We start from the raw sequence: 22,219 nt of genomic DNA on the forward strand, positions 1-22,219 counted from the left end.
GTAAACAACATAATAACAGAAAATTCAAATGATGAAAAAACAAGTTAAAACTTTTAAAAATGAAATAAATAAGGGTATTAACAATACCAAATAATCTGGTTCTGGTGCATTGAGTATGGATGCTGAGATGGAGGCTGGAAGGTAAAACAAATTGGAGCAAGGCAACAGGGATGAAGACACATTAAACGAGGTCGAGAAGAGTGGAAACTCCTACTCAAGTACTGATTTCATAAATGTATGAGGTCAATAATATAATTCAGTGCTAACAGTGCTGTGCTTTCTGGTGTTTAAATTACCATTGTCAGCCCTTGGCAGTCACTATGAGCTGTAGCACCTCATAATTTACAAATTAAACTCTAACAGTGATAGACGATTAAGGTTCTGCGTTTAAACCCCGTCCAGCCCCTGCCAGTTGCATATTCTGCAGGAACACATTTAGGGCTTTCAGCAGCTGTTTGTTGAGTTTTTCTCCAAAGACGTGTGAACTATAAAGTGACTCAGTTTGCAGGACTACATGATTGTGCTCTGTAATGATCTGCCATTCAGTCCAGAGCCGCTTTCTCAATTTTGCTTGATGGTACTGGGTTATGAAAGAGAAAACAGTAATCAGAAAATGGATTGATGGATGGAAATAGAGTTGGCTCACAGTGATTCTCAGATGTGTTCAGTGATACAAATTAAGTAATTAACCTCTCCTCAACAATTAAAATATGCATAAAAATACTGGGCAAGAGCTCTTAGTGACTGTGACTTACAAGAGCTTTAATGATGAAAACTTAACATCTTGATGATGCTCCAGAAGAAATAAATTACTGGTGACATTCAAATTAGAAAGACAGACACTATCAGCTAAGGATAACCAATCACAAAAGTGTTAACTACGTAACCAAGATGGGTTTAAATTGAATCAAAATGCAAGAAAAAATGAATACGACTCTCTATCACTTGACTACCAATGTCCACCCAGGTCAGTAGCAGGATGTTTCATCAAGAACAGTCCACTGGAAACTGCACAGAGAGGGACACTAGTTAACATGGATCACTGAATAGACATACAGACCCCAGGCCCAGAGGTTCTAAGCTCAGGGGAGAGCTCTCATGAAAATTAAACCAACTAGATGTTTGAAGTCTCTCTGTGGTGGCTATGGAGAGTCAACTGACTAGTTACTTCAACTTCCATGGTATTTTTAATGAATTTGCAAGAAGAAAAATGAGACAGATGCCTCTGTAAGAAAGGACAACTGATTAAATAATTACTAGCTGGATAGTCAGTCTATATTTCATCAATTTAGAGACCATACTGGACATCTGTTCTCAAAAGTCCAAGTATCGAAACGGTAAAAATCATACTTAATTTACGAGACATCTCAAAACTCAGCTGGTTTAATGGAGTCTGATGAGGAGTGTATATTTTGATGGTTGCTTTTTTTGTGGTCTCTTCAAGATGTTTTAGAGTTCTCTCCTAATGGTCTCGCTGTGTTGGTATGGCCTCCTTTATACCTCACTTCACCTTTTTAAACAAAAGTGATCAACTTGGATTTTAGCAGAATGATATGTTACTTATCCCTGATGTTAAACATGGCGTCTGTTCTGGGGATCCACTTGAAGTTTTAGTCAAACCTTTGCAGTTTAAGTCTGAATGCAGAAAAAGTAAAATGGGTCAAGTTGTTAAAGGAATACTCCACATTCAAAAATGATATGTTAATTACCCCATGAGGTTTGTAAAGATGGCCGAGAAAAATTTTTAATCTCATGTTTTCATGGAGAATGGAGATAAGAAAGTTCCTGATAGAATGGGTGTCTATGGAGACCAACACTTGATAACAGCAAACGATATCAAAACATCCACAAAAACATCTCACGATACTCGTGTTGCATAATCCACGTGTCAAGTCTCCCAGATGTATGCTGAAACTCGTCATACCTGGAAAACATTCATACAGCACCAGCCAAACATTATTGGCTGTCAGAAAAAGAGACCAGACTGTGATACAAATGTGAAACTGTGCTGGAGGATGTAGTATAAACACTGGCTTTGTAATTATGTTTTAATACAAGACAATGAAAAAAAGTCAATGACAAATTAATTTCCTGCAGTTTTAACAAACCTCAAGTGTAATTAATCTGCTGCAGAGAAAGAGAGAGCCTCGCAATCAGACCGATTAGTCACTTGAACCAAAGGAGATCTTCTTTGGTCGACCGACTAAGGCAGCAAATTTCTGCACATTACACAGAGGAAAGACCTGAGTTTGTGTTCTACAAGCTCAGTGAGGATGGCTAATAACTAGAGTCCTATCCATGGGAAGAGAAACAAATTACATGATATGATAGCTGCAGCTCCATCTCAATGAAATGATAATTCTAAAATGATAAAATACTTACTCTTCTTTACGTAAATAAAGTAGCACAACAGCCCCAGGACAATTTCAGCAAACAGGACCCCAATCACTGTCAGGACAATTGTCTGCGTTGTACATCCACACACATCTGTTAACAAGAAGAAATGAAGTAAAGACAATGAATAACGATTGGTTTAAGCATTCTCCTTTTTTCATGGGGTTAAAAAAAAGAAAAATTATCCATCTGCTGGGGCCCACATGCCAACAGGACATTTCATTTGTTTCATTTGTTCTAGTGAATGCACTACAGTCGTGGCCAAAAGTTTTGAGAATGACACAAATGTTAATTCTCATAAGGTTTGCTGTATCAGTTTTTATGATGGCAATTTACATCTACGCCAGAATGTTATGAAGAGTGATCAGATGAACTGAAATTAATTGCAAAGTCCCTCTTTGCCATGAAAATGAACTTAATCCCACAAAATCACTGCATGTCAGCCCTGCCACAAAAGGACCTGCTGAAGTCATTTCAGTGATCCTCTCGTTAACAGGTGAGCGTATTGACGAGGACAAGGCTGGAGATCACTCTGTCATGCTGATTGAGTTACAACAGAGAGATGAAGAAAGCTTCAGGGCGCCCAAGAAAGTCCATCAAGCGCCAGGACCTTCACCTAAAGTTGATTCAGCTACAGGCACCATCAGGGCAGAGCTCGCTCAGGAATGGCAGCAGGCAGGTGTGAGTGAGGCGAAGACGTTTGGAGGATGGCCTGGTTGGTGTCAAGAAGGGCAGCAAAGAAGCCAAGAAAAACATCAGGGACCGACTGATACTCTGGGATTGGACTGCTGGGGGAAAGTCATTTTTCTCTGATGAATCCCCTTTCCGATTGTAAAGCATCCTGAGACCATTCATGTCAGTCAAGGGAGTGCAGGGCTCACTCACAATTTGGCCTAAGAACACAGCCATGAATAAAGAATGGGGCCAAAACATCCTCTGACAGCAACTTCTCCCAACCATCTAAGAACCTCCTGTTTGCTGCGGAACCTGCACTGGCTCCCTGTGGCTGCCCGCATCAGGTTCAAAACCCTAACACTTGCCTTTAAGGCCAAAACTGGAGCTGCACCACCTTACATATCAGCACTGGTCAAGCAGCGTGTCACTTCTCGCTGTCTCAGAACATCAAGCACTGCACGTCTCGAACCACCCTTACTTAAAAGAAGAGAACGACATGCATCAAGACTCTTTGCAGTGTTGGCTCCTCAGTGGTGGAACGAACTTCCTCTTGCTGTACGAACAGTGGAGACCCTCACTGTCTTCAAACGTCGCCTGAAGACACACTTCTTTCAACAGCACTTGGACTAAAGTCCCCATACTTTTTTTTTCTACCCTTTTTTTTTTCAAAAAAAAAATTTGTACTAACTTACTATTTTCTTCTAGCAGGGTTTTGTATACAACTTGGTCAGCGGTAACTTGTTTAATGACAGTTGATTTAATCCTAGCCTTAAAGACTGAAGAACAGTCGTAGACTACTAAGCACTGTTGTAAGTCGCTCTGGATAAGAGCGTCTGCTAAATGATGTAAATGTAAATGTAAATGTAACAGTTGAGTGTCAAACAATGCCTATTCCAGCATGATGGGGCACCGGACCATAAGGCAAAAGTGAGAACTAAGTGGCTCGGGGAACAAAACATTGAAATTTAGGGTCCATGGCCAGGAAACTCCCCAGACCTTAATCCCAATGAGAACTTAAGGTCAATCCTCAAGAGGTAGGTGGACAAACAAAAACCCACCAATTCTGACAAACTCCAAGCATTGATTATGCAAGAATGGGCAGCTGCCATCAGTCAGGACTGGCCCAGAAGATGATTGATAGCTTGCCAGGGTGAATTGCAGAGGTCTTGGGCCAACACTGCAAATATGGACTCTTTGCATAAACTTAATGTAATTGTCAATAAAAGCCTTTGAAACTTATGAAATGCTTGTAATTCTACTTAGGTGTAACATAAGTTTCCATCCAGTTTTTTGCGACGTTTTGTTATCGACAAACAGAATATACGTAAAAAAAAATGTGCGAAATTTGCTGTCTCCAGCCTGTTTCCATCAAACTGGCTTTTTATCAATAAAATGGTGTGCGTGATGACGTCACCCCCCCAAAACGAACTGTCGCATAACTTTTGTTGTATCGCGAAAAAAATCTGCCCTTAAGCCGTTTCCATACATAATTTTGTGTATGTCGCAAATTATCTACCTTTTGTTTTCCACGTTACACCCCCTCCACTAAACAAAGAACAAAGAAATGGAGAGATTATTCAGACAGTTTTTTGAAATTTGCCAGCTTACTGTTATTTCAGTTTCACAAATAATTGGAATTGTACATAATATCCGAAGACGACAGCAGAATGAAGCAGTTACTTGTCTGATAGCCCTAGAGCTCGAAGAAAGTACCCCAGTGCGACGAAACCCACGGGTATGGGAGAGACGACGGAATAAGACCTTCTGGGAGGAGGTGGTGGAGAGACACTTCACAGAAAATCTCTGGCTGCAACATTTTAGAATGACACGGCCGACGTTTGAGATGTTGTGTGGATTCATCAGTCCTGATGTTGCGCCCATCACAGGTTGCCACCGACCACCGGTTCCAACCCAAAAGTGGATTGCCATCGCCCTTTACAAGCTGGCAACCTGCGCCGAGTATAGAGTAGTTGGAGAAACTTTCGGGGTTAGTAAAACTACCGTCCATCGATGTGTATATGCTGTGTGCACCGCTATTAAAGAAAAATTAATGCGGCGTTATATCAGACTTCCGACTGTAGCGGAGGCCAATGAAATTGCATACCGCAAACCTTGGTGCATCTTGTGCCACAGATTTACGGTGCGCTGGATGGCATGCATGTGCCTATTCTTCCCCCGACGGAAGGCTACTGCGATTACATTAATCGCAAAGGGTGGCCATCTATTGTTCTCCAGGCCCTTGTTCATGACAGGTGCATGATACAAGACATTTGCGTTGGCACTCCTGGAAGTGCCCATGATGCAGCTGTGTTTGCAGCATCAGATCAGTACAGGTGAGCCTACCTTTCAACATCCCTTCTCAGTGCGATATCAACTGAATTAACCTGCTTCCCTTAAGGTTTTTAATTAAAACTGAAATTTGAATTAATACAAAATAACGACGTTTAATCAAAAAAAACCTCTCTTCATCAGACCATGAGAACCGCTCCGCCATTCTCGTTTTGATTGCACGTGATGAAAATGTGACACATTTATTTGCGCTAAAGCCCTTTTTTCCGACAAAAAGTGTTTCCAATGTAGTTTTTGCGACATCTGAAGTATCGATATGGAATTTATGCGCTAAAGTTAAATGGAAAAATATTATGTCTACATGTACAACATTTTATCAATAATTAGCATTTCCATCAGCTATATCGGTACAAAAATTTGAAGCGCTAAATATTTTTTCGCAAAAACTCATTGGATGGAAACCTGAAATATCCGACAAGTAGATCTAAAAACACTGAATCAGCTAAATTTGTGAAAACCAACACTTGTATCAATTCTCAAAACTTTTGGCCACGACTGTATAAATTGTCTGGGTACAATATAAAAAATGCTAATCAATCTAATGGGTTTTATCTTATTAAATGATCTCATCTCATCAAATGGCACCCAGAGAACTCACTGTGCTGCTGATAATTTTTCACACCATCTTCATGGCTCAGCCCATACAGTGTGGTTTCTTTACCTTCCTGTGTGAATCTGTTCTCTCTCAGTGAGTTATTGAATCCCTCCTGACTCACTTCACACGTGTACTCAGTTTCCATCTCGGTAGCTCCTAGCTTATGGTATATTCTTCTTCTGAAGTTGCCATCCTTCCCTTGTTCTGTACTGTTGATGGGATGTCCATTTTTCTTCCACATCACTTTGGCATCTGCTGGAAAGAAATCTTCAGCAACACAAGAGATCAGCTTCTGACTCTGCGGCAAATTGATGGATGTCAACTTCACAGAAGCTCGCTCTGTTGAAAAATAAAATCAGCTTCAAGGCATCAATATTATATATAATACTATTCAAGGGAAGGCATAGTGAACTGTCATTTACAAAACAATTATTTGTTTAGCTTTGCATTATATCTTTCATTCAATAGACTTCATAAAGATGACAATTATTAATTTGCAAGGATCATGTTTATACAAACCAAATTTGGAAGAAATGACTCAATTTGTTATAGCATCTGTCACAAAATCGCATACAATGGCAGCGCCACAGAGTTTTTCCTTAAAGCATTAACCTTTACAGCAGGATGCGCCATTTGTGAAGGTAGCAGTACACATTTTAACCAGTAGATGGTGCTATCAGGCAAGCTTGCAGCTGGTTTGTCAAGAGCCTTCATGAACACTGCCATTGAGATTCATTCATTCAGTAACATCTCAAACCCCCAATATTTGGAATAATCAAGCTATAATTTGATAGTAATTAATCACATTTCCGCTGTTACCTGGGCCGGCTGTAACAGCCCTAGACAAAGCAATAAAAGGTGCCCTTGCCACCCCTGTGGCTCTGAGTGGAATTATCACTGCCAGACAGGTACAAAGAAACCTGGAGACAAAAGAGAAGAGCCAGGAGTGCGGAGAGTCAAATATGGAGGGTCTGGATACGAGAAAGCGAATTTATAATTTGAGAATATCGAGGGGGATGTTTGATTACTTATATTTACAAAACTGTCTCAGAAAAACATGGTCTTCAGGGGAGACATGCCATTTCAGACACTACGTAGGAACTGAGCTGTACTAGCAGGCTTTATTTAATTTTTGCATTTAACATTTCTCCAAGTAAAAGTATCATTCACGTCGTATTTCAGGCCTGTAGGTCTCTATTTAAACCACCAGCCAAAAAAAGGGACCTTACAATGATGGAGATCATCTAGTTCTAATCTTACAAAGGCAGTTCCATAACATAATCAATTCATTTAAATTTATGAAAGTAACTGAGAAACTTAACATAATCACAAAAATCTATTTAAATAAGACATGATTACCTTTAAACATTTACCCATAATTCCTATTTACTATATTCTCACATATACAGAAAAGGCCAATTTAACTATCCAATCAGTGTACAACTTCAGAGAGTTATTCCAGTCAGAGACACGGGCTATGGTGAACTTCTTTTTTACTGTGCCAAGAGCGCATGTCATAGATGATGATGAACAATGAGGAGTTTTAACGCAAGTTTTACCGTAAGCCCATTTGAGAGATGCTTATACTTCTAATGAAATCAGTCTTTAGCAATGCATTCAAGAACTGTAGGGCTATTGCTGTCTGGATCATTTAATTTTATTTTGGTGCATCTGTGTGCCCTCTGACTATGCCAGTTTGAGGATTATTATTATTATTATTGCCGTTATTGGTGTTATCATTGAATTATTATCTGTGTTTTAAATGCACTCTCTCTTCTCCCATTTATGACAAACCAGCACCCATGAAAATAAATCTAAAACTACAAAGCAGCACCAGAAGCAAATAAAGAAATGTACAGAAGCTGAATACGGTGCTTCCTGGGATTTCTATGACCATGAATAGGTCATCAGATGATAACAACACACATCACTAGTACACAAAAATAATATAAAACAACATAACGTATTGAGTCGGAATATTCGCAAGTTTGTATTGTTTAAAAAAAATGCCCTGACCCAAGTTTGCTTCCTTTGGCAAAAGCCTTGTTTGCCTAAATGGTAGAGCCGGCCATGATTGTGACATTTCCAATATTAACACGCATAACAGCAAGTTCTAGCTGAACCATTCTGAAAAAATGTGAAGGTACAGAGATATCATCATGGCTGTCGGCACCCTGCAAGATGTGCAAATTTAATAAACAACAGGTAGACGAGTTCAAGCAGTAAAGTTGGCTTTATGTCTTGGACTTACTGCGGAATTGCAGATAAAAGGTCTCCTCCAGTGGCCTCTCCTGACATTCCTGCTTCACTCTGCAGCTGAAGGCCACACCACTATCTGCATGAGTCGGGGTGTAGTGATAACGGCTCACCATGCTGAAGGTGCCATCAGGATTGCGCTTCGGCTGTGGTTTAACTTGAGAAGGAAGAGGATGGGAAGCTTTAAGCCACTCTATGGAGATCTCACTTGGATAGAAGTTGTCCACATGACACTCCAGTACGCTCATCACATTTATCACCACCAGAGACTTCACAGAGACTTTTGGAGAAGCTGAAAGGCAAAAATTATTATTTTATCTATTAAGTGCAGAACTGACCTGACTTGAGATGACAGCCTGGGCACCCCCTTGCCTGTGTTCCAGTACCTGTACTTGTTTATTATTCAAATCTAAATTCTAAATACATTTGCTTTTGTTACACTGTAAATTAAAAGGGTATAGTTTTTTTGGAGCATTCTAGAATTTAACCTTGGTGTTTTAATAGCTCAACTTGGTGATATTTGATTGTTACAAATCGTCAAACTCAGAATATGGCACCGCTTATGCAAAAACAAAATGGTGGTGGTGAATTAACACAAATACATTTTTAACTGAAGAGATCAAAATAAAACTAATTCTACAGGGTAAAAACAAAATCCTGGAAAAGACATAAATAATAACATTTCTAAAAACTTTAGGAAAAGAATAATAAATGAAGATGGTTGGATCAATTAAAGTCTTGGGTAATTAATGCATCCTGAACCTTCTGTACTCCCTAAAAGGTCCAGGATTTTTAGGTAACTTCACGTACATCTTGACCTAGAGGGGCACTCAATCCCATTCCACACCCTTCCTGATAACTTTTTGCAGCCTCCCCTCATCTTTAAAAGGAGGTTCAGTGTTTCCTACCATTTGCTGTATGCCTTGCCTTGTACCCTTCTAGAGGGACACTGTCATGGCCTGATATAATCTGCGCTGGTCATGCTTTATATTTTTAAATTTGCATGACTGCTGTCTGTGATAAAGATGGTTTTGTTTTAGTTTATTAAGCCATTTAGGTCAAAGCCTACTTGGAGAACAGAGCAGGAAAGTGACTCTGCACCCCATGATGTATTATGCAATCACATAGTGGCTAGGATGGGATAATAAAGGGAAGTAGGGGCTTTGGAAAGTGTTCCAGGCCAGTGCTGGTTTCCTGGTCAAATTCCATTGTGGTTTTGGTTATCTTGGTTTTGGTTATTTGCATGTGATTGTAGCAGTTTCAAGCTAAGCTCTGTACCTGAAGTACCGCTTGTTTGCTAATTGTTCTTTTTATTTTTTTTAAGCTTCACTAATTTGCTGGTTCCCCCAAAACTCTTCCTGGTTTTGGCAAAGTTTGTATCAGAGACATGGCGTGAAATACAGTGGTTTGGAGATCTCAGCCCATCGTAATGCAGCACAACTTCCTACTCAAGGATCATTTGTACAATCTCTGCATTGCTATGATCTTCTGGCTTACAACTGCTATGCCCATCGCTCTGACGTCACATGAGGCATATCGAGTTTTCAGATGTCTCATAGCAAGAACCTTGGAGAAACAGATGTCTTTAGGATGTTTACCACTGGACTAGCCTCCTAGATATTGACAATCATGACAGTTTTCTTATTTATTTAATAATGAGCTTGTATTTATGTGACAAAGTAGACAGTGGTTCATTACCTATAACATTGAGCCTTAAGTTTTTCTTGTAGTGCTCCGAAGCATAGTTCACTTCACTTTCGTAGTCCCCTTCATCTTCAATACGGAGCTGCAGAAGGACGAGGGAGGCGTTACCATGCAACAGCCCCGCTTCAGACAGCTCCCCCCTTTTGGCCACTTCCATTTTCTCATATTCATATCTCACCAGCTCCTTATTATTTTTTTTCCAGATTACTCTGGTGAACTTTAGGTCTATTGAATTCCCATTTTTAGTAAAAACAAAAGGTAGCAGTACATCAGAATGGAGGACTCCATTGATCACAGTTTGTGAAATGGAAGGGCAGCAAAGACTCAAGACTGCCAAAAGCAAGCACACTGCTTCCTGTTCGGAAAACAAAAGATGCAAAATGGATTATCTTTTACTACAACTCATATTCATTTCCTTACAAAATTCACCTTATTAAAACTGGCTATTGACCTACCAGCATTGAAAAATGACATCAAAGGACAGAGAATCCTATGCACTTGGAACAGCACTGGCATCTGCTTCGGATAAAAGGGCTGAAAAATAAAAACAGAAGGTTCACTTCTAACAATATAGGCCTACAAAATAAAAACAACATACTATGTGTTCAAGCAAATAATTGTGTTAAATCAAAAAAATCAGACATAAAGAACAATGAAGTAACATTAAGAAAGACAGTCAAATTTTAGTAACGTGCCATAAAGGGAGAAGAAAAGAGTCAAACAAAGAAAACACTCGACACGCCAGATGGGGAATAAGCGATGATGTTTTCATGTTTTCTTCTTGTCTCAAGGAAACAAAACTGGATGAACACTGTGACATACAAAAGACCAATCAGAACGTGAGATTCTTGTAGATGAGGTCTTCACAATTGTTCCTCGATTCCTTTGCTAGCTGTCATTGGTACAAACTACATGGAGTAAGTAACATATACAAAAATTTCATTTTTAGGTGGAGTGTTCCTTTAATATTAGAATTTTGTAAAGGGAATGATGCTATATAAAATGTAATCTTAATATTATTACAAAACCATGAGAAGTACCTGGATGTTTCTACCTGCAGGCTACACATTTTTCCAAATTCATATCCAAAAGGAGAAGAAGAAGATATTAGAACAGTCGTAAGGTAGCATAGTGGCTAGCATGGCCGTCTCGTGGATCCGATGTCCTGTGCCCGGTTGCAGACCAATAGAGTTTATATGTTTATATTTATCTCTATCTCTCGCTCTCGTAAAAGACCTGCCCGGCTACAGAGAGACACATAGACCAACAATGTCCCAAAAACACACACGTTTATTTTCTTCACTGACCTTTCCAGCTCACCACACACAAATCAACACTATAGCTCAGTCCTTCCTTTCCTTTCCTTCTCTCTTTTCTTTTCTGCCATCTCCGCTCCTCTCTCACAAGCTCTGTCTTCTTTCTCCCGACTCTGGCTTGACTAATGGAGTGAGGCAGCCCCTTTTATAATACCCCAGATGTGCTCCAGGTGCTTCATGATGATCTTCTGGTGGCACTTCCTGGTGTGGTGGAAGTGCTGCATGAGCACCTGGAAGCACTCCGGGTGTGCCTGGAATCTCTTCTGGCAGCACTTCCGCCATAACTGCAGTCCATGGCTCCATAATCCTCCAGGCGCCCCCTTGCGATGGCCAAGGGCCCCAACGGGGTTGAGCTTCTGAGCTCTGATCCCATGACCCCGATGAAGACCAGGGTGGCTGCCTTCTCCTGGTCCAAGAGGGGTATTGTTCCTCTCCCAGTCCTTTCAGCCGTCCGCCACTATATATATATATATATATATATATATATAATCCAATTATCTGTCTGTCTGTCCACTTTTCACAAGAGAACTACTTAATGGATTTAGATGTTTTTTTTCAATAATTTGCTTGAACATTCCAGTTGATTTTGCAGCTTCTCTCATTGCGCTATCATAGTTCACTTGCAGTACTGATTTATTTGTGTGAATCCCAGAGACACATAACGTGCCGAGGGTAGGGGGCTGGGGACCTCCTCATTCACGTACCAGGCTTGGAGCCTGTTCCTTACCTCCACTTAGCTAGCGAACAAGAGAACTACTTAACGGATTTAGATCGGGTTTTTTTTCTAGAATTTGCTTGAGCATTCCGGTTGATTTTGTGACTTCTCTCATTGTGGTAAGAATCATAGTTTGCTTGCAGGTTCGATATATTCGTGCTAATCCGAGACAGAGGCTGTGGCCCGAGGGGAGGGGGAAACGTGACATCAAGGCCACCTCACTGTCCTGTTTCAATACTACACGGCTAGTATTTTTATATAATTATGCTTTTTCCTGTGCACATTTTTCTACAACATCACAAAAACCCTTGCACTTCAGGTAATTTGGTGACTTTACATTTAAATACACTGTGATGCTTATCATGATAATAGGGTACAAGAAAAGTGAGATTCATTGTAAAGGATTAACAGGTTATTTAGATAAAAATAAAAAGATATAATAAAAATAATCAGGAGATAGTTTAATGATAGCAATCCAAATCAAGGCTGGAAAGTTCTGAAAACATCACAGGACTGGATTCTAAAAACAGTGTAATCTTTCCAAAAGACAAAAACCACAGGCTTTTAGCAGATGAACTTGATTATTTTTTTAACACAACAATTTGAAACCAACGATTTAATTTCCCAAAATGCACAAGTAAGGGAAATGCTGTGTAAAAATACCAGCAATACTTCTAGGATGGTGGCCAGTATAACTGAAGTGGAGGAATCTTTTCTGGCAGGTAAAAAACAACGGGTACAGAGGTGCCAGATGGCCTATCAGGTCAGCTCCTGTACCTCAAGCTTTAATCACTCTTTAAGTTAATATTGTTTTTTTTTTTATCAGTATGCTGCTGCTGGAGTATGTGAATTTCCCTTTGGGGATTAATAAAGTATCTATCTATCTAATCCTGCCAACTACGCTAAAATGTCTATCTATCTATCTATCTATCTATCTATCTATCTATCTATCTATCTATCTATCTATCTATCTATCTATCTATCTATCTATCTATCTATCTATCTATCTATCGATCAAGCAGCTCTTCACGGTTTTTCATTTGCTCTCCAGCTGATCCCTGACGTGTGGTTTTGCACCTGACCTGTGGAAACTCTCCATCATTATTATCCCCGTTCTGAAGGTTTCTAGGCCAAGCAGTCTGAATGGCTTCAGGCCAGTGTCACTCACTTCCATTACAATGAAATGCTTTATGAAACACATTTCAATGACCGAGACAAAGTCATTTTAAGATAACCACCAGTCTGCTTACTCTGCAAACAGAGCTGTGGCAGTGTTTGGCTCTGCTGCTTATCCTACACCAAATCTTCACCTGATCAGCCTTCTTCATATATCAGAGCACTGTTTCTGGATTTTTCTTCAGCTTTCAATTCCATTCACTCTTACAAACTGAAAAATTGAAAAGAATGAATGTTAACCCATTTATTACATTATGGATTCAGGGCTTCCTTTTAAATCCCTTACTACTTACACTGGGCACAAGTGACCTGAGACACAACGACGACCATGGCTCCATTATCAGGTACACTGATGGCACCATTCTGAGAGGACGCATATCTCGGGAAGGTGAAAGCCATTACAGTGGAACCTCGGTTTGCGAGCATAATTCGTTCCGGAAACGTGCTCGCAGTCCAAAGCACTTGTATATCAAAGTGAATTTTCCCATAAGAAATAATGCAAACTCAGATGATTCGTTCCACAACCCAAAACTATTCATATAAAAATGATTAATACAAAATATAAAGTAGAAATACATAAAACAAATTAACCTGCACTTTACCTTTGAAAAGAATCATGGCTGGTGTGAGTGAGTTTCTAAACTCTTGTGGGATTGCACCCAACGGGATGACATGCGGAAGAGCGTCCCAAAGCAATCGCAGTCTCCTAGCGCTGTAGCAGTTCACCATAGAAACGAATCCGAAAAGATCGCAGACATGCTATAAGCGCCTGCCATCGATGGGTGATACAAGGAACAAGGGACATTATAAATGCGCAGGGCACAGTATCACTGTTACTGCCTGACTGCTGTGTCTGTGTATAGGAGAGCGGCAGATCCCGCTACAATAAATAACCACGCTGTTGCTGTTTCAAGCTGAATAAAGCTGGTGTTGCTAAAATACTGAGACTCAGCTTCGTGTTTTAGGGTGCAAGACGGGGACTCGCACGTCACAGCACACACGTGTGCGTGAGCACACACACACACAGTCACAATGCTGTAGTAAACAGTATACGCTCGTATGGATGTTGACTATATGAGTGAGGCACACCGACTAAGACGGAGAATAGGAGACGATTGCCCACAATCCCGCAGCGAGAGAGAGAGAAGAACCATCAGCTCAGTTGTGATCACATGATGCTCAGCAGACAAACCGTATACATACTACTCGTATTGCAAGACCTCGCTCGTTTATCAAGTCAAAATTTATTAAAAATTTTAGCTTGTCCTGCAAAACACTCGTAAACCAAGTTACTTGCAAACCGAGGTTCCACTGTATTTAAAACAAAACTGGTGCAATTAGAGCCGTCTTACTGTGCAAGTCAAAAAGACTAAAGAAATGAGAACTGACTGCAAGAGACAGACATCTGCTTGTTCAACCATCATTGTTCTGGGGCGGGAGGAGGAGGAGGTAGGAACTGTGACTAAAAATAAGTAATTAGGAACTCGCCAAGGTAATAATCTTAATTGGAATATAAATTCAAAAAACATGCAGTAGAACCCTGATTATTTAAGGTAATGTGGACTGATGCAACCTCAGAAAACTGAAAACTTGGATAAGACGGGTGGCCAGGGCTTTTTCTGATTAAAAACTAAAGACATAGCAGATTTTGTCAGTTTATATGGTGCACTATCACTTTGAAGCCTCTTTTCATACAATCCTGACTTTAATACGAGGGACGTTCAAAAAGGTTCCACGCTTTTATATTTTTGTTGGAAACGGTGAAAGCAGGCGGAGTAGCAATTGGGCATTAAAAAGTTGGTATGACGCTGGGACTATGGGTAACAATGTAGAAAAGTGATGGAATTTGTTTTTAAAATTCTTAATAAAGAGTTAAAAATACGTCCCTCGTATTATTTAAAAACAAATACACATTCACACTTATTTTTGCTGTATGTCATTTAACATACGGCTAATATGTATAATAGTTTTGAGCATAAAAATGTTTATTGTTGTAGTTGTGTTTTAATATGAATGGTTTGTCTCAAATTGCAATTAAAAGTGAAACGACAAAAGGTTAACAAAAGCAAGTAATTTTGTAATTTTAATAGTACTTCTTTACATTTATATAGCACTTTGCTCACTATTCAGACTGCTTTTACATAGGGAGTGGGGAGCCACTGAAACCACCACCACCACCATGTAGCACTCATCTGGATGATGTGACGGCAGCCATTTTTGTGTCAGTGCGCTCACCACACATGAACTGTTAGGTGGTGATGTGGTGAGAGAGATAGAGAGACAATTAGAGACAGGGGATACTTAGAGGGCCAGAATGTACAAGGCTGTGGTGGGCAATTTAGCCAGGACCTCGGGATACCCACTGCTCTTTACTCTTTATGACCAGAGAGAGTCAGGACTTCAGTTTTATATCTCATCTGAAGGATGGCACCATTTTTACAGCACAGTGTCCCCGTCACTGACCTGGGGCATGGAGATCCACATTCAGACCACAGGTTAAGTGCCCCCTGCTGGTGGCCTCCCATCTCAGTACTGGCCAGGCCCAGACATGCTTAGCTTCTGGTGGATGACCTTTTTCTGAAGTGCAGGCAGTATGGTTGCTGATGTAATACATGATATCATTTTAAACTTTGTCATAAAAGTCCTTCAGAGTGTTTGACTGTTCAGTTGGTACAATCGAGGTTAAAGGTATAGGATTTACCTGCTCGGTACAGTATTCATGGCAAACATTTAACAAATTATAAGAACAGTTGTGTAACTTCACTTATAGGCTCATCTTGGATAATGAAGGACCTCAGTTAAACAGGGTGCAGGTAATCAGGGCTCTGCTGTACTCTAAATGCTTCTCCTCTGTAAACTCAGACTATTTAAAGTGGACAAGGACCACACGTTGTCCTTTTATCCCAGCGTGATACAGTCGCTCATCTCTTTCAGCTTCACCGCCTGGTTTAGTGGTCAGACAAATTAAATAAAAAAAAATGCAGCAAATTACAAAGCATGCAGCTAAAGTTACTGTGACTGACGCAGAAGATCCAACAGAGTGTAACTGCAGATGGCAGTACCTGTGAGGTCAGTCACGTGACGACCCAACATCATGAAGTGTCAGTCACGAAACACCCATCACGTGGCCACTTACGCTAAGGTTTAAAATTAGGGTTGGCCGTTTCATGACTGATGTTGTGGGCATCACACTGATTGCGTCACAGGCACTGCAGGCTGCAGCTTTAACACAATCAGACTAAATGCCATGTCACACTGCACATCATCACAAACACTCCATCCCCGCCGAGAAGCATGATGGGCCATGGGGATGCTTCTCTGCAGCAGGCACTTCAAGGCTTGCAAAATGCAGGAATGGTGGACAAACGTGATGCGGTCTAAAAGCAACCTGCACTTTAGGAGAAGACCAGCAAGACAAGAAGCCAAAGCTACACAGGGATGACTTCAAAACAACAATGTGAATGTCTTGGAGTGGGCAGAGTCAGAGCTTAAAATCACACTCCAATGGGAAATGTATGGCTGAACATAACAAAGGCTCTTCACTCACAATCATCATGGCACCTGGCAGAACTTCACCAGTTTTACAAACAAGAATGGGGAGAAATGGCTGTGCGGAGATGTGCAAAGCTGACCGAGAGAGAAGGACCTGCAACAAAGACTTGAGGCTGTCATGGTTGACAACGGCACATCTCCTAAATTCGGAATCACCACAGTCAGGGCCATTTATACGATACTCACTAGATACCCCAGCCAGGTGACCTCCACTGGGACTTCTAAAACTTGCTGGCTGCCCCAGTGATGATTTGGGGATGTCATATTATAGGGGTGAGTACTTGTGGGACTGATTGTGTTTCATATTTGTAATTAATTTAGAGCACCATGCAGAGAAGTGTTTTCATTTTCACCTTAAAGGGGCTTTTTCTGGTGACTAATGCCAAAAAAAAAAAAAAATTAAAACCACTGTAACTCTATGTTGTTTAATAATAAAATATGAGGACTTTAAAGGGGGTGAATACTTTTTATAGTCACAATATTCCTGGGCTGCTTTCTTAATAATGCCTTCTGGTATTCTAATTTTTATGAAATTTTACTTCACATATATTAGACTGTGATTTAAATCAGTGACACAGTCAAGCTGTCTTGACGGCCAGTCAGCTGCAGTTACAGGCCTGGTGCATCTTCATAAGAATTCCATGTAACTGTACAGGGGGCCCTTTTTGATTGAAAAACTGAACCCACCAAGCAGTATGCCCTTCTTGGACCAATGTTCATTAAATAAAGGCTTTCTTCTGAATAAAACATTATATTCCTTGCAATGTACTGGTGCAATGTACTGGGTTTCCCCCTGTGATGCGTGCTGGTTATTGGCTCCTGCTTCCCTGTGACCCTGCTGTGTTCTTCTTCTTCTTTTGGCTGCTCCCGTTAGGGGTAGCCACAGCGGATCATCTTCTTCCTATATTATTACTAAATAAGGATCTGGTACACATATAAATGAAGATTTGTTAAAACACACACACAAGGTAGAAACTAATTAAACATAAATCGAAACCAACAAAATCTGTCTAATTTCAGTGCACTCTTCCTGACATTGTACAATTATAGCCAAGACGCCAGTTCCCATCAGCAGTATTCAGTTGGCATTTCACAAATGCGCTGTTTGCTGCGTGCTGGCATAGTGATGCTGGGGTTGAGTCCCGCTCTTTGTCGTTATCTGTTTGAAGTTTACATGTTCTCACTCTGACAGTGAAGTTTTCCTCCCTTTTCTCTAAAATTGTGCACGGCCAACTGGTAAGTATAAATTGACTCTTTCGGGTATGAGTACTTAGCACTTGTTTCCTGTCAACTCCATATGACAATCAAATCAACAGTTCAGTTTTGGACAGTTGAAGAAGTTAACACAGAGCTAAATCATATCTAAAGATCTCTGTGGTACTTCACGAGAATCTACAGAATCAACCAGGGATTCCCTGTTTGTGATGGCCGATGGGCTTCATTAAGTTATACATTACTCCCTTCGCACAGCCAAGTGTATCCTCCACCACCAACTCCCACACTCCTCCCAGTTCTTTATTTTATGTGCATATTGATTCAGCTCGGACCCAGAACTTCAAAATGACTTCTAGGCCATCGCTGCCAAACTGCCTTACTCACTAAAAAATCTTGCTTCTATTATCCTGCACTTAATTAAGATGTAGCAGCAGTTTTATGTACCATTATTTGCCCCAGCATGGTCTCAGAGGCACAAATATTGAACCGTCACAGTTCTTGAATGTTAATCAATCCTCACCGAATTTTATATTATTTCATACTTTGCAGGAAAGGGATATTTGCAAAAAAAATTGTCAGATGCATAGAAAAGTCCTCCACACATTAGACATGCGCATTGATTTTGACAAGTGTGAGGCAATGAAGTACCTTTTTAATTACAGTAACGCTTTGTTGGACCTACACAAATTCTGTTAATAGATAAATATTATACTACTAGCCAACCCACGGTGTAACATACACCGCATAATTGGGATTGGCTCCAGCAGACCCCCGTGACCCTGTGTTCGGATTCAGCGGGTTGGAAAATGGATGGATGGGTGAACACTTCCTGAAAGACACAGTTGTCCAAATGGGGTGGGTTTGAGGATACGACTGTAATTGAATGAAAAGATGGAGCTCTGGAGAGAGCAACATACAATTGTCCGTGACTGAAAACTGGTTTTGGCAGATACAGGCATATCTTTTTGAAAGTTTGTACCTGTGCCTTATTAATTATCATTGCAAAGGCCAATCTAACAGGAAATTGTCTGCGTGTAAACGTAAAAGGCAAATTTGAATCTGATGGGCTCAGGGATTCTCTCTCTCTCTCTCATGTGTGTGTCTCTCTCTGTCACTCACCTATGTGTGTGTGTCTCTCTCACGCGCGCGCCTGTGTGCTGTAAGTGAATGAAAAGATGGAACTCTGGAGAGAGCAACATACAATTGTCTGGGACTGAAAACTGGTTTTGGCAGATACAGGCATATCTTTTTGAAAGTTTGGCCCTGTGCCTTATTAATTGTCATTGCAAAGGCTAATCTAACAGGAAATTGTCTGCATGTAAAAGAAAAAAGGGAAATTTAAATCTGATGGGGTCAGGGAAATCTGGGGAATATAGACAGTTTGTGAGGTAGGAGCTGCGATAGTTTTACAGTCCAGTACATTGCAGTGAATGCTGAGAACAGTCAGTCCAGTGCCTTTACAGCAGTACCGCCGCTCCCTATACGCAGAGTATGCAGTCTGCGTAGGGCACCAACTCCCAGGGGGGCACCATCCCAGCTGCTCAAAAAAAATCGTTTTTATATATTATAATAATAAATTAATATTAATAATATACATATACAAATAAACAAAAATATAAACGTATATATTGCATTTTACGATGAACGCAGAGTAGGCTAAGCACACGTGATGACGCGCGCGCCCTCACCTCTGTTACGGCTGCCTAACTAATATTTGGGGGAGGGGGCACAAAAGTAAATTTCTGCTTAGGGCACCCATTTGGCCAGCAGCGGCCCTGCTTTACAGAGACTTCTTGCTGGCATGAGGTTTCTGAGAAGCATGACAACTGAACCAATTTTAAGTTTGACTTTATGCAGAGGCATGCCAGTGGGAGTAATGGCTGCCCAGCGGGTCATGGGAATAACGCCGCCAGATCGCCAGTCGGCATCGTTTATGGTCAGAACTACGACGTTATGTGATCTTCTTCGAACCTCCGACTTTCGTTTTTGATTAATGAAAACATTCTTGGCAAATGCTTTCGCTCTCACGCGTGGGATACTTCCCACCTTAGAAACTAACCATCCTTACATTCGCTCTCTCTCTCTTTTTTTATTTTAAGAACTGTCACAGGTGGCTGGGTGTGGTCGGCAATCGGCTGCCTATTTAAAGGTCCGCCTCCCGACAATCAAGGCTGGAGTCGGGTGAGGAGGTGGACGAGGATAGTGTGTTGAAGAAAGAGAGGAGGCTGAAGGAAGCCTGGATGTGGGGACTTGGAGATTGGTGCACCTATTGACTTTGTATATAGTAAATGTGTAATAAACGTGTGGTGATGGACTCAGACGTGTCTGCCTGCCTGTGTCCGGGTCGCTATATTCCACAGAACATTATGCATTTGTACTGTATAAAATGAAAATCCTTTTGATTTTGTGGGTAAAGAATAAATGTGGCTTTAATTTCAATTTTGAGTGAGTAAGTTGTTTGCTTCAGGTTGCCCCAGTGCCTAAGTTAGTGGGTATACAGTAAATAAAAGGGTCTAGAATAGCCTCCTCAGAATAAACATGCCGTTGGAAACATACAGAAAAACTTGGTTCATTTTATTATCATTTCCCATAATTTTGTTTAGGTTTAGAGCTGAGTAAGGTTTGTGTTACTATCTTCCTACAAACTGACATTATAGGTGATCCCCCAATCAGCTTTATGATTATCACCCTGCTGTGAGTCTGGAAAATGTTTATGAACAAAAGTAACGTTTGTACAGAAGAGTCCGTGCCAATAAGGTCTGTTGGTTTCTGCCTTTGCCCAGTGTCCTCGGGTTGGCTCTATGCCACAACGCAAAGGCGCTTGACTGCTTTTCTTTTTTTTTGTTGTTGTTATAATGTTAAGAGTTTACTGCTATTGGGTATGAGATTATGTACTCGGACGAAAACGTTTACAGTGGACTAAGAAACAACCTGTGCATGCATGCTCTTGTTTTATGGCTTATCCCGATCCACCGATTTATTCCCTCGCCCTGGGTCATCTGTAAGTCGTCTGCCCGGACCCCCTTGCACTGCTGCCCATCGCATCCGCGTCCTTCACCGGACACGCACTCGTCTCACATTTGGGTCGAAAGTGAAGTGAAGGGTTGTGAAAAATTAGACTTTGTGCGTAATTAACATCGGGCATCGAACGTGGCCCCCCCCCCCCAAAAAAAAGGAATTGAAGACTTCCGGGGTCGGCCCTGATCTGTACGCCCCACGTGTTTACATCCGCACCCAAACTCTTCACTCAGACAGTAATAAAACGCTCACCAAAGAAGGTCAGTAAAATCCTCTTCATGCAGCCCGTGGTTCACAACGTGCAGAGTAATCCTGAATGGAAACCGCGAAACGCTGTAACAGCAGACCAGCCGCAGAGACTCCAACGAAAACAAAAGTGTAGGAACTTGAACGATTACCAACTGAGACATCTACTGCAGAAGCATCCACTTACAGGAGCGGAGTGAAGCCTCACGAAGTATCAAATCGTTTGAAGCAATTGTGTCGGAAATCGTATCGAAGCTTCGAAGCATTTGACACTCACCTCTCTAGTGACATCTCCTGGCCATTTTATCAGTAAAGTCTTATCAGAGCATTGTGGACGAATACCGACTGTCTATGAAGGTCTGATAGACATCTTTGAAGCCAAAAATTATAATTGTCAATAATGTCAAGCATTGTAAATCGGCATACGCTTAGCAAGTAATTATTCTGCAGTAATCGGGTCAGCGTTGACTAGATACGTTTACTTCTAAACAACGGTAATCAGTGCTGGCGTCTAACGTATGCGTAACGGTGGCTTGAACAATTACGACTGTCGCACAGCCCCAGGTCTCGTGTTCAATAACAAACCTGGTCAGCATCTGTTTGGGGATTGAAGATTTCCGTTGCCTGATGCGTTTGATTGATAGTTCCGATTATGCGGCAATGCTCCTTGAAAACCTGATTGGTGTTAGACTCATAATCGGGAATTTAATCTGCATAATGTACATTCATATTCTAATTCCAATGTAAAACCAGCATATATCAGTATTTGAATTAATCTCTTCAACAAAACTAGACTACACCTCGTGGAAATGCGATTGGTCCATCACTAACTGTCACTCTAAGTTTTGCAATAACTAGAAGAATTGCTAGTAAAAACGGTAATACTGTAGCTACAATACATTACACTGCCAATAGTCTAATGTGAAATACTCTTAAATTTGCACTAAAGATACTGTAATGTTTACATATAATGCAATACCCAGATGCTTAATTGAAATAACTCCATGG

At 40.8% G+C, this 22,219-nt stretch overlaps 1 long non-coding RNA gene and 1 gene segment (V, D, J or C); one reads left to right on the top strand and one right to left on the bottom strand.

Moving 5' to 3' along the window:
* Window positions 1-1,514: 1,514 nt before the first annotated feature.
* On the bottom strand, window positions 1,515-21,287 carry LOC114661815 (Ig gamma-2A chain C region, A allele-like). The segment is given in 7 exon segments: window positions 1,515-1,635; window positions 2,383-2,487; window positions 6,080-6,352; window positions 8,265-8,561; window positions 9,968-10,328; window positions 10,429-10,507; window positions 21,218-21,287. Coding segments are annotated over 6 exon segments (1,137 nt in total).
* The window catches only part of LOC127529795 (uncharacterized), a 75,846-nt gene continuing 63,594 nt past the window's right edge, over window positions 9,968-22,219 (top strand). Inside the window, exon 1 of the long non-coding RNA XR_007936415.1 lies at window positions 9,968-10,031. This is a non-coding gene — a long non-coding RNA (uncharacterized LOC127529795). The remainder of the gene's footprint in view (window positions 10,032-22,219) is intronic.

This window comes from Erpetoichthys calabaricus, chromosome 12 (assembly GCF_900747795.2).
Source record: "Erpetoichthys calabaricus chromosome 12, fErpCal1.3, whole genome shotgun sequence".
Lineage (NCBI taxonomy): Eukaryota > Metazoa > Chordata > Cladistia > Polypteriformes > Polypteridae > Erpetoichthys > Erpetoichthys calabaricus.